The following is a 12709-nucleotide window of genomic DNA, read 5'->3' as shown; positions in this document are numbered from 1 at the left end:
TGGATGCTTATCTTGCTGGGATCCTATGACCCCAGCTGACTTCCTGCCCTTTGGGCAGAGGGCTGGACTCAATGATCTCCCGAGGTCCCTTCCAGCCCTGATGTCTATGAAATCTATGAAATAAGCAAAATCCCAAAATCTGATGCCTAACAGGAATTTACAAGTGTATGATCAAGAGGAGTTAAATAACTAGACAGCTATGAAAGCTCCCATTTATTACCCAAACTCTCACTGGTTCATGTTGTAATCAGGTGGACAGAGTGTCTACTATCAGCTACTATATGACTGAGTTTTCAGCTGTCAGAGGGTAGGTTTGGGCCAGTATATCTGGTGGTATTACCCTGTAATGTTACACTTAATTATTGTTTCCTGCTAGTTTCTCAAGTACAGCGCTTTGTATAGCATATAAAGATTTCTCAAATCCAGTGTTCAGTTATCTAATATCTGTGGGCCCAATTCTATCATGTGGAGTACTCACTTACTTTGTAAGATGGCCCATTGATTTCCATTACATTACTGTGGCAATAAGAGACCCTTCAATATAAGGGTGGTAGAATCTGTCATTACAACCAAGGAGCATTAAAGGATGCTTTAAGGATAAGGTTACACTTTTATATGTCACAACGACTCCAATTTTAGATGAGTTACGTCATGTTTTAGAATCTAGATCTTTTTTAAAACCACATCTCATTTTACTATCACTATATAGCCGTTTTTTTATTAAAACCAATTCATAAATTCAAATGCTGCATTCTTGAAAAAGCATGACTTCTTATTATGGCTTGTATGATCTGTCCTTAGTAAACATATTGTATCCATTTGAAGATGCTGAAGAGTTGTTCTTGTTCGTAAATCAATGATCAATGAAGTGTTAATTCTAAGATGAAGTGTAGCGATATTAGAGAATGTTAATTATTCAGAAAGTTTATGGTATATTAAGTCTCCCTGCATTTTTAAGCCTCTGCTTCGGGTAAAATTTAGAGAGATACTTTATATTCTGCTCTTGTATCTTTTACAGATTTTCTTATTGACCTCAGAATTCATCTCCTTGGTCAATAAACCCCCTCCCCCTATACTTTCTGACCTTCAAGGATACTGTAAACGCTAATCTGTTTACTTCAGCTTTTCTCAAAAGGTTGAAGGTTTGTACCTTTTTCCTGGTGAGAAGATTATTTTCAATATTACTGGTACTTTTTTTCACATGTACCAGTACCCAGATGTATATACAACAGACATACAGTATAAAATATATAAATAAATAAATCTCCACGAAAGCAGCAAATATGATTAAACAAGTTATGAAGTAATAATCATATTGTATACATGCAAAATAAATGCATATATAATTACTATTAAACATGTTTCTTTCCTCCTGTCTTAATTAAAGAAAACTTCCGCATGTACAGATACTGAAATGCTGAAGCTTCGAAGACTGGAAAGCCTGCAGTGCTGACACTGTGCAGCCAAAGTGGAGGTGGTGGGAGTGGGGTTGGAGCGGTCCTGCGCACATATCTCAGAATGCTCTGTAGGCTTCCTTAGTCTGCCTGGTAACAGATGGCAGCAGTGAATAGGGTACCTCTGATTGAGTGCCCCAGGCTGTCTATAGCCGGCCTGTGTTTCCCTATAGCACAATGTGGGGATTGTGAAGACAAAGTGTTCTGCTCCCTGTTGGAGCAGCAGAGTCCAGAGAGTGACACACTGGGCATGTCTACATGTACTATTAATTCAAAGTAAGCTTACTACACACTAAAAATACTGTGTAGTAAGCCTACAGGGGAGCATGTCTACATGTGCTCCCTCTTGGGAGCAGCCTGGTACAAGACTGCTTCTGCCCCCTCTGCCCTTCTGAAGCAGCCAGGGGGAGTTCCAGCCCACCCCGCCCCCCGCTAGCCTGGGGGCTGGCAAGGGGTACAGGGTGGTTTTATTGGGCATTGGGCCAGGAGAGCTCTGCCAGCTGCAGAGGCAGCTGTCTCCAGGCCCCATGTACACTGTGAGGGGACCTGATGTGCACAGGGCCAGGAGAGAGTTGCCCCTGCAGCAGGTAGAATGCTCCTAGCTCCGTGCACATCCAGACACACAGCTGCCAGCAAGCCCCCTGCTGGGCAAGGGGTTTCCCGGGATCATGGACCTGGCTGCTCTGGGGGCAGGTGAAGGCTGGATTCCAAGTCCCTGCTTGCACCCCAGAGCAGCAAGCTCCATGTGGGGAGGAGGCACACGGCAGAGAGCTCCCGGTCCTGGCCCTGATAAGCAACCAGCTCCTGGGGGGAGCCAGGAGGCTGAGCAGCACCAGGACTATGAACAGACAGCTCCCTGTCCCCTCTGGACCCCTGCTAGCTAGGCTGACCAGGAGCAAATTTGATCCCAGCCAGTGTCTACACATTTTACTGTGCAGGATCTACTATACAGTTTGTTACTACCTGTATTTATAGGTAGTAGCTAACTGTGCAGTAGACTAATTTACTGTGCAGTACCTGTGAGTGATACTTTACTGCTTGGCCCCCCACCCCAAGAGAAATGCTCCTGGGAGTGATTTAACACTGTTTGTTCCCAGGTTATTTGTCTCCCATAGTGGCCATTTTTATTCTTGGAGAAAAAAAAGTCTGAATGTCTGTACACTCACAGTTTCTTATGACTACATTTAACCTCATCACAGGAATTCCTGATTTACTCTATGAGCCTATTATCTAAACATTACATATACTGAACAGACTCACATGTATGTACTTTATCAATGTAAAAAGATTACTTAATAATATTCTAAATACCTGTATTGCTCCTCTCAAGTTAATTCCAGTTTCTATAGCAACGTAATATGATGCTTGGAGGAATGTCCTTTGCAATAGAAGGGCAAAAAATAGGAGAACAGCCAAAACATAAGCATTAGACAGGAACTCTTCAGACGAAATAAAGAAAACACCAAGAACGTTAATCTGTAAGAAAAAGAAAATTGGGAGTGAGATTGATTTGGGACTATTTCAATGAAGTTTGTTTTTATATAACTCATGTACAAAAAGTACAGTTTGTACTCTGGAAATTATTCCAAATCTGTCTGAAGGCTCAGAGGTCTGCTTGGGGGTAGAGGAGGCATTTAATTAGAGTGGTTCTGGGACAGCCACTCTAATTAAAATAGTTCACCACCACGTGTATTTAGCCCCCACATATTTTAAAATGGCCGCAGGACACCTTATCTAAAGCTCATTTGATGAATTTTAGATAAAGTGCCTCTGCAGCCATTTTAAAACACATAGGGAGTTAATGCATGTGAAAGTGAGGTGACACTGGAGAGTTCTAATTAGAATGTGAACTAGCATGTGTATAGGCAACCGGAGAGACAGTAATGCATTATACCTAGTCAGGAAAGTTTTCTTTGCAAACAGAAGAGTTAGAAAGCTATTTGATTTAAATGATAGACTTTGTAGGATTGGGCTAGATGCCACTCTAAAATCTTCAATCCCTATCAATCGATAGAAAATTTTGAAGATCGATGAAATAGATAGAAAGACTCCAAATTGACAAAATGTCTCCTTTTCATCAAGGCACTTAAGCATGTAACTCATCCTTATAATTTCAAGGGGGGCTACTGACAAGTTTAAAGGTAGGCACATGCTTGGGAATTTTGCTGTGTAGTAGTCCATTTGCAGAAATTCTATGGGAATGGGAGATTTCTATTGTCCAGGGTAACTAGCAACTTTGGAAATTCACTCGTATAGGCCCAACATGTTGTGGCAGTACTAGCTTCCTCTCACTGTTCCTTCACATTGTGCCTTAAACCTGACTCAACAGGACTCCTTTCTATTATAGGATAGTTCAGCCTCTGTCCATATAAAATCTTTGGCATCTTGGCTGGGACTGTCCATATTGAATGTGGCTTTGTGGCTTTGTATTGTAACATCTGTACCCTAGAAACTAAACTGAGGCCAAACAGCTCATTAAACACTGGCCAAATTGAACAGCTATCAAATGGCAAAGACTTTCACTTACAGCTCAGGCTGGATATGAATGGGTTTCCCAGAACTGTCCCATCTCCTAGTTAAATGACTTTTCTTGAAGAAGGAGTTAATTGGTTACGAGGTCTTGAGAGTCAGACTGAAGTCAGGCACAAATTTCTCCAAAGAACCAAGATTCAATTTCTGTAAAAGCTTAGTCATGCAAGTTTTCTTTACTCACATAAATAGTTTTACCAGAGTCATGGGTGAGTTACTTGAAAATGAAACCTGGACTACTCACTAGAGCAGGGGTCAGCAACCCCTGGCACACATGCTGAGCATTGCATGCGAGGCCATTTTGCTTGGCACGCCATGGCCACCCCTGGCTCTGAGTAGCTGCTGCCAGTGATGGAGCCCGGGCTGCTTCCAGCAGGGCTTGCAGCATCCCAGCCCAGAGCCTGGGCTGGCTACAAACAGCTCATCACCTCCATGCCGGGAGTGGGGGAGAGACAGGGCTGCACTGCCTCAGGCTCCCTCCCACTGCCCGCTCCGAGGCGCGCCTGCATGCGCTAGTGCAGAGCTGATGCTGGAGCCCAACACAGCTATTTGGAGCCTCCCGGCTGCAGCCGGCCCCGGCTCTGGAGAGCTAGTGCCAGCCGGGATCCCGGGCTGCTCCCAGCAGGCAGCTGGGATGCTGTAAGACCTGGGAGCAGCCCGAGCTGCAGCAGCTACCCGGAGCCAGGGTAGCTGCTGGCAGCCACAGAGCCCGGGCTGGGGGGCAGGGGCTTTGGGTGGAGGGCAAGGGGCAGTAGGGCTGGGGGGCAGGGGCTTTGGGTGGAGGGCAAGGGGCAGTAGGGCTGGGGGGCAGGGGCTTTGGCTGGGGGAAAAGGGGCACAAGTAGGGCATCCTGCCATGTACCCCTTGCCCTCATTTTGTTTTTCTGCCATGCCAGCACTCCAGCACCTTCCGAGGTAGGCATTGTGGTATTTTTCGGCACTCAGGCCAAAAACCTTTGCCTAAGCCTGCACTAGAGCATGGAATGAATGAAATTTTAAAGGGCTGACTCCCATGTTGCAAAACAGAAGCATCTGGAATAAAACCCATTTCATTCACTTGCTTATTTTCAGCCAGCACAAGGAAGAAAAAGAAAAAAAAAATGATGGAAGCTGATTTTCTCAATAAAAGACAGTGCCAGATAAATAAGAGTTAGAATTTCTCTTGCCCTGGTATGTGGGACAATGTGAAATATGAGGCAATGAGGCAATTAAATAACAGAGGTTAAAATACATGGCTCTTAGTTATAATCCTTGGCAAAAATGTTTTATTTCAATTGATTGCTGTTCAGTTAAAACTTTGCAACAATTCTGGGGTTAAATTTGGATACTTCTCCCTAAAACTATTTGATAATAAGAACTTACAGGAACGTTTTCCAAAGCAGAGATCTTCTAATTTTGGATGTCTTTGCTTTGGATAATGGAAAGTTGAGGTATCTATCCATAATTAAAGACCACTTTGCTTCCCTGAGCTGATAAGTAATACACCAGTTATTACTCACATGCTGATATACAGTACACATCTGCCAGAAAATCCAATGATGTTAGTGAAAATACCCAGACAATTTGCAGACTTCTATTGTGACTGCAAATAGCCATGTCTATAAAACTGAGAATTGAACTAATGATCTAATAATGGCCTTCATGTCATACCTAGTGCTTAACTACAGTACTGATCAAGTCTATCCTCTACTGATACTCAAATGTGAATGAAAAAGCCCTATGTTGTTTCCCGTGTAAAGACTTACACAAGGCTGGAGAATGACAAGCCAGCCAAAAGAATACCTGTATCACAACCATCCAAGAAAGTGCAGAACTTTTAGCACCTGAGTAGGTTTGAACAATAAGGACCATGGCTACCCACAGAATCGGATATGAAAGAAATACTGTTAAGAAATCCAATGCTCCTGATTTTCCAGGATACTGTATATGCAAGCTCAAGACCAGAAATGAGTTTTTTTGGGGTGGGGAGAAAGGAACAATAACATGCTATGATCCTTTGGTATATTTTAGATTTTTAAAAAGGAAGAAATGAACTTTTATTTACTCAAAAAAATGCAGAAAAATGCATATCTAGATGAACAGACATCTCCTGAGATGCACAGTATTGAGTCAGGCATTGAACTGAACCAATAGCTTGGTTTCTTGTTAAGGGTCACACTTTACTTTTACTGCTAACTTTGTCAGTGACAATTCTACAGTGCACAAAGGGTGAAATTCACTCAGGCACACGGCTTTCTTTATTGAAAAGACTGATGAATAGATCTTGTGCTGAACTGCTGCACAGGGATGAGTTTCACTAAAAATGAGAAAAGAATGTCTCTAAATCATCATCAATGATACTGTGGCTCTACTGGAGAGGCATTCTACTCCGTTTATTCATAAAATAAGAAATTACTCAGTTTTGGCAGGAATCATGAAAAACTTTTGCATCATCCTTTCTTCTAAAGCCTTTTGAATCAATACTTTAGTTTAGGACAAGGTTTTCTAACTGTGAAGAATGAAAAAACAAAAGGGCATTGCAATTATGTTCCTGCTTATCTCTACCATTAACTTTAGCAGATATGTCATTTTAGCCTGTAACAGTTTAAGGTGATTGATAACAATATTTGTCTGTGTATATATAACTGCTGACAGAAAACTATACAAGTCTTGGCTGAGTTTTCAATCAGAGATATGAAGGTGACTGTGTTCAAAATATCACTGACAACAGCTTGTGTGTCAGCTCACTGAGAGACTATTTCCTTTGCTTTCCTTTCTCAAGGGTTCACATCAGGTCAGTTTCAAACAAGTCTCAAGCCTGAACATGATCTACAGTTTAAACTGCTGAGCTACCAGTTCCCTGCTACTGATGTAAAGCCACAAGCCGGCCCTGGTTCATTTGAAAGCTTCATGAACTTTAGTCCATCCTCCGATGAACTTGGGCTGAATTTGGAGTAAGCAATTAAAAACAGAAGCAAAGGACACTACATATGGTTTCTAGTCTCCTCGATAACATTGCATGCAGGTCTGTTTCCAATCATTCCGCCTGTTCAACCCACCTGCAATAAATGACAGAAGAAATAAGGCCACCAGTACCACGGTCATTGCTCCTGGCCCCCATTATTTGGTCACAAGGTTGTAAATATGAGAAGTCAAGTTGTCGATATGGCACAGTCAAGCCTTGCATGGCGCACTAATAGATTCTTATTATTTAGCATAAAAATCTGAGCAAAATATTGTCACTTAAAGAAGAACTGGTATAAAGATGTCATTTCTTAAAGAATGCCCACTGCCTCAGCAAAAATGTTCCAATGGGAAGTGGAACTTGAGGGTCTGTACAACTGCTATGGTGTTCTGCAAGGAAAGCAAATTTTCTTCTGAAAAAAGAGCTATGCTGTTTATACCGATGAATTCTCCCCCCAGGCAAATCTCATTTATTTGTAGCAAAAACACTCCTTCTGTCAACCGATTCTTTCCCACGGGGCTGAATTACAGCAATTATTTTTGCAGCTCTTCATAGATTTCATAGACATCAGGGCTGGAAGGGACCTCGGGAGATCATCGAGTCCAGCCTCCTGCCCAAAGGGGTCTTCGCTGGGGTCTTTTCAATTACATAGACACAGGTTAAAGATTTTCCATCTACTCTTTTTTTAAAGCCCTTACAAGAGGACAGAGCGGCAACAACAAATGAATCTGGTATACTGGGGCATAGTACCTGTTAAAGATCTGAATCTGGTAGCAAAGAGAGGCTATGTATCACTACATTCATAGAATCATAGAAAATGAGGGTTGGAAGGGACCTCAGGAGGTCACCTAGTCTAAACGCCTGCTCAAAGCAGGACCAGCCCCAACTAGATCATCCCAGGCAAGGCTTTGTCTAGCCAGGTTTTGAAAACCTCCAAGGATGAAGATTCCACCTCTCTGGCTAACCTGTTCCAATGCTTTACTATCCTCCTCATGAGAACATTTTTCCTAATACCTAACTTAAACATCCCTTGAAGCAACTTGAGATCTTTCCTCCTTGTTCTGTCATCTGCCACCACTGAGAACAGTCTAGCTCCATCCTCTTTCAAATCACCCTTCAGGTAGTTGAAGGCTGCTGTTAAATCCTCCCTGCTCCCCACCTCCCAAGTCTTCCCTTCTCCAGACCAAATGAGTCCAGTTCCCTCAGCCCCTCCTCGTAAACCTTGTGCCCCTACCCCAAAGCCAGTTTCACTGCCCTCTGCTGGACTCTTTCCAATTTGTTCACATCCTTTGTGTAGTCGAAAACCCAAAACTGGACACAGTACTCTAGATGTGGCCTCACCAGAATAGAAGGGAATAATCACTTTCCTTGATATGCTGCCAATGCTCCTACTAATGCAGCCCAGTGCCGTTAGCCTCCTTCACAATAAGGGCACACTGTTGGCTCATATTCAGGTTATTGCACTGTAACCCCCAGGTTCCTGAGAGAGAAAGTTCACAGTTTATTCAGCAGTTTAGTTAAAGACACAATTTGCTCCTTGACTGCACTATTTCAGTGTTCCCTTGCATGTAAAGTTGGGAGAGGTTCATCCTACATCTCAAAAAACCCCACACAAACAAACCAAAAAAAAAACAGTTGACTGATCACATTTTGCAAGCAGAAAGATTTTGGTGCAGTGCTGATTCATAGTAAGCACTGATCTGACATATCTGTACATTTCTGTTGAAAAATATATCTTTTAAAACAATTAGAAACCCCGGCTAATCTTTCATTTAAAATAATTATTTTATTTGTCTGGGAGAAGGCTATCAAATTGTAAGAACCATTTTCATTATGATTGAACTTGGGCAATTCATATGAAAGGACTGAGGATCAGAAAACAAAATCTCTAACAAAAATTAAGTTAAAACAAGAGAAATGACTTTTCTGTTTTCCTTCCCCATCCCTTCAAACTTAAAGGGGTCAGTGAAAACTAGGTGAATGTGTGTCGGAGGGGGGAGGTGTTGGTGTGGGTGTGTTACAGTTATGCAATGAGAAGGAACCAACTCTTGATTGAGAAGGTATTGGAATTAATCAGATGTTTTCTTTTTAAATGTTCCCTTTAGGTATCTTACTGAATGGAATATCTGCCATCGAGATTTACACTGGTGATCTGTCAGGCCGTCCTCATAGTCCTGCAATAACTAAATATTTGCCAAATATTCTGCAGTAGTCAAAATTCTTATTAGATATTGTTGACCCATGCTGAGATTTTTATTAAGTATTATTTAGGATAATGCATCATGAAACAATCTTTCTGTTGCTCTGATCACTTGACACAAAATGAATGTGTGGCAGCATTCACTGGAATGAAGCTGGGCAACATATTTTCAGGTGAAAAATGTAGAGAGCTAACATTATGTTGTTTTGGTCTTGAACTATATCCTTGAACTAGCAACAGATACTGAAATATAGCCCCAGAAAATGATTCTGGGTACAATGAACAACAATGAGACCTCCAAATATCTCCCACAATCATATCTGCACAGTGAGATCCAAGCCGGTTATAACAGGTGTATATCTCAATGCCAGTCGTTGTCATGGTCTGCTCACCTGTTTGAGCAGTCTGCCCACCTATCTCAGCCACCAAGTCTTTGATGGAATAAATAAATTAATTCTAGGCAAGAGGATGCCCATTTAATAAACCAGTGTCTAGGGTTTATCCACAACTCCAACCTACCCCTTTCGTGTCCCAGGCCTCGTAGGCATTATTACTTCTAGCACTTCTGCATCCCTCTGACACTGGACGCTACACCCCTGTGTCTAAGTCTAGACAGCACTAGACTCTCTGTGTCCTTATCCCCACGCCCCTCTGGCGCTAGGGCTCTCCGCAACCCTATAGTTGTGCCCTCAGAGAATCTCTCTATGTGCTTGTCACTAACACTACCCAAGTTCTGGGAACTTTTTTCTCGGCACTAATGAGGCCTCCAAACCTCACGTTTTAGCCTCACCCTAGTCCTCCGGTATAAACAGAAACACAAGTTATAGCTTAGAGGCTTTTATTTAAGTCTTATCAACAACACCAGTGCTATGCCCCATTTAGGGATCAAACTGACACCCTTATTACAGCATACCCTCCAGCCTAAGTACATGGGAGGTTCCTATAGTCTCGCAGCACTTGAGTAGCAAAGCACACAGCACCAGCTCTTAGACAGCTTCCACATGCAGGAGCTACTTCTCTAGCAGCTGCCAGAGACCAGGTGCCCTGCTGGCTCCAGCTCTGAGCTTATATAGCCCAATCACGTGAGACCTGCAGGTGTTACTCAATTACCTCCTTATGCAGTTGCCCCACAGCTGGAGAGCTCTGCTGACTAAGCAGAGCTCCCTGGCCAGGCTGCTTTAGCTTTAAAGGAGCAGGCACCTTTTAGTGCCCTGCTACACTGGTACAGTATATGGGTGCAATCTGGTAGATCTTTGGCAGCTTTCCTCACATGCTAAGTTACACCACTGTTTTCTTCTTAAGCACTATGGGCCAAATTCTCTAGAGTTATGTCAACAGAGAATTGCATCTTTTTTTTTTTTCCAAAGGGGCAGGACATCATCCTTTAAATATAACTATTGAAATAAAACTATTTTAAACCACATGCATACTTCACAGCCTCCTTAAGATATTTATCACAATGATGTTAAAAATAAAAATACCCCAGGCAAAATCTAGGCATTTTATATAATCAGTGAGTTTCATCCAGCAAGATACTGAGCATTCAGGTCCTGATATAGAGCACCTGATACTTCATAGTATCAAGCTCCATCATTGTTGGATTTCCTTTTCATAATTTTGTGGATTTTCTGTACAATTTGACCATATTACTTCATTTGTAATTTCTAGCAGGCACATAATCTGCTGACAGAGCAAGCAGCTGTCATGTTGTCAGGGTTTTTCCGCTCGTGCTAGATGATGAATAGACATACAAGTTAATGTCATGAGAATAGTTCAAAAGATGAACACTTAAGACTGAAACTGGAATTATAAAACAAACATGACTATGAATTTTAAAAGTTGAACCGCTGTGACAGGCTGTGGTACTTAAAAAAAACCATTACTTATGCTGCCCAGGATATCCATGAGGTCTCAAAACTTTGACCCCATTACTATTTGTCTCTATCTTAAAGCACTAGAAAGATAAAGCAAACAATATATATTTTCCTAACAGGTAGTTGTTTCAACCCACTTTTAGTAGCTTCTGATTGCGTTTGCATTTTGCCATGTGAGGCAAAAAGAAAAAAAGAGGAAAAAGAAAAAGAAAAATTAAAACCATAGACAGGCTGATGATGAAAATATATGGGTCCATGTGAGCTTCAAAAAAGTTTTCTACAGATATGCTGAATACAATTTTATAAATACATACCACTGTTAGAAAGCAACAAAGGTTGGTTCAGTGCAGCCTCTCTCCAACTGACCCTTTAGGCAGGTAAACGTCAACTTAGAGGACACTTAACTATCTCTGAATGCAGATGAAGCAAGTTTGACAGACAGTGATAAGTTCTGCATCAGCACAAAAAAAAAATCCTTCTACCTCTACCACATACAGCAACATTCATCACAGTATAATACAAAAGCTTTGTTCACAGTATAATACAAAATCTTACTTAGAAGTTCTTACTCCCTTTCCTTTATCTCCCCCCTTATAAAAAACCCAACTTCAATTATAAATCTAAGCATGTGTTGAGCTGTAGCAAACTCCCCAGTTTTTCTTTTTCTTTCTTTATTTTAAAATGCATTCCCTCCCCTTCCCCAACCATTTCTGACTTTTTCCATCCCTCTCTATTCCCTATAGATAAGTATAAGTAAGCTAAGATGTAGGATAAGCTTTAACATTTTATTTCAGGTAGTAAGTTTTATTTTTCTCTCCCCTCTTTGCAAATAAGTGCCCTGCTATTTTGATATAGATATCCATTGTTTTATAAGTGATAATTATTATGTTTGTATTGATTTTATTATTGCTTTTATATTGTGTGATTACTGTTTTAGACTTATGTAAGTTAGCATAAGTCAACTCAAGTTTCCATCTTGTAATGTCAAGCCTCCATCTTATCCCCATTCCCGGTTGTATAACCTATAACTCATACCACCCCTCCTATGTAACTTGGTTCCTGAATGAATGGGGATGAATGAGGGTGCTTGAGAGACAATGGCAGTAGGTCTAAAAATAGCTCCCTCTGAATGACCAAACCATCAACACCAATACCTGGACCAACGACCCAGCCCCTGGAAACACCCTCAGCATTCAAGAAACAAAAGATGAGGCAACCTACCAAGGCTGCACATGCTCACTAAGAACACCTGGAGCCCTCTGGAACAGGACTGACATGACCTGGACAGGCCCTCCTCATAGGAGATCAGAGGTAGTCTGCCCCATAAAAAGGGGTAGTGAAGACTGACTCTTTGGGATGCTCTCTCCATCTGGACTAGCACCATGCCACACCACCTATCCACCCAGAGGCCCGGCTGGCGACCCCCCTCTGGACAACACCTACTGGACAAAGACCCCTCTCCAGCCTGGATAGCTAGCTATCACCCACACTCCTTCTTCAACCAAGGACTTGGACTCTGTTTCTCTTCCCTACCTGGACTCCAACCCTTCCACTGAGTCTCTTTCTCCTGCTCCCATTGTGCATGCATGTGTGTGTGTGTGATCTGTTTAATAAACCTGTTATTTTGAAACCCCGAGTTGGGTTTTTGTCTGTTTCCTGACTGGTTCCTCCTTGCCACCACTTATCTGAGCCCCCCACAATATATCAGC

General features: G+C 42.0%; 1 protein-coding gene across 4 annotated transcripts in view; it reads right to left on the bottom strand.

Annotated features, from left to right (window-relative positions):
• The window catches only part of ABCC8 (ATP binding cassette subfamily C member 8), a 147904-nt gene that overhangs the window by 108706 nt on the left and 26489 nt on the right, over positions 1–12709 (bottom strand). For all 4 annotated transcript variants that reach the window (XM_019552028.1, XM_019552029.1, XM_019552031.1 and 1 more), the window contains one exon: positions 2766–2930. In XM_019552028.1, coding sequence (XP_019407573.1) covers positions 2766–2930 — 165 coding nt within the window. The remainder of the gene's footprint in view (positions 1–2765; positions 2931–12709) is intronic.

The sequence above is a fragment of the Crocodylus porosus genome, unplaced genomic scaffold, assembly GCF_001723895.1.
Source record: "Crocodylus porosus isolate Cpor-Errol unplaced genomic scaffold, CroPor_comp1, whole genome shotgun sequence".
Taxonomy (NCBI): domain Eukaryota; kingdom Metazoa; phylum Chordata; order Crocodylia; family Crocodylidae; genus Crocodylus; species Crocodylus porosus.
Note: the sequence above shows the minus strand (reverse complement) of the source record. Positions and strands in the feature narration are given on the sequence as shown.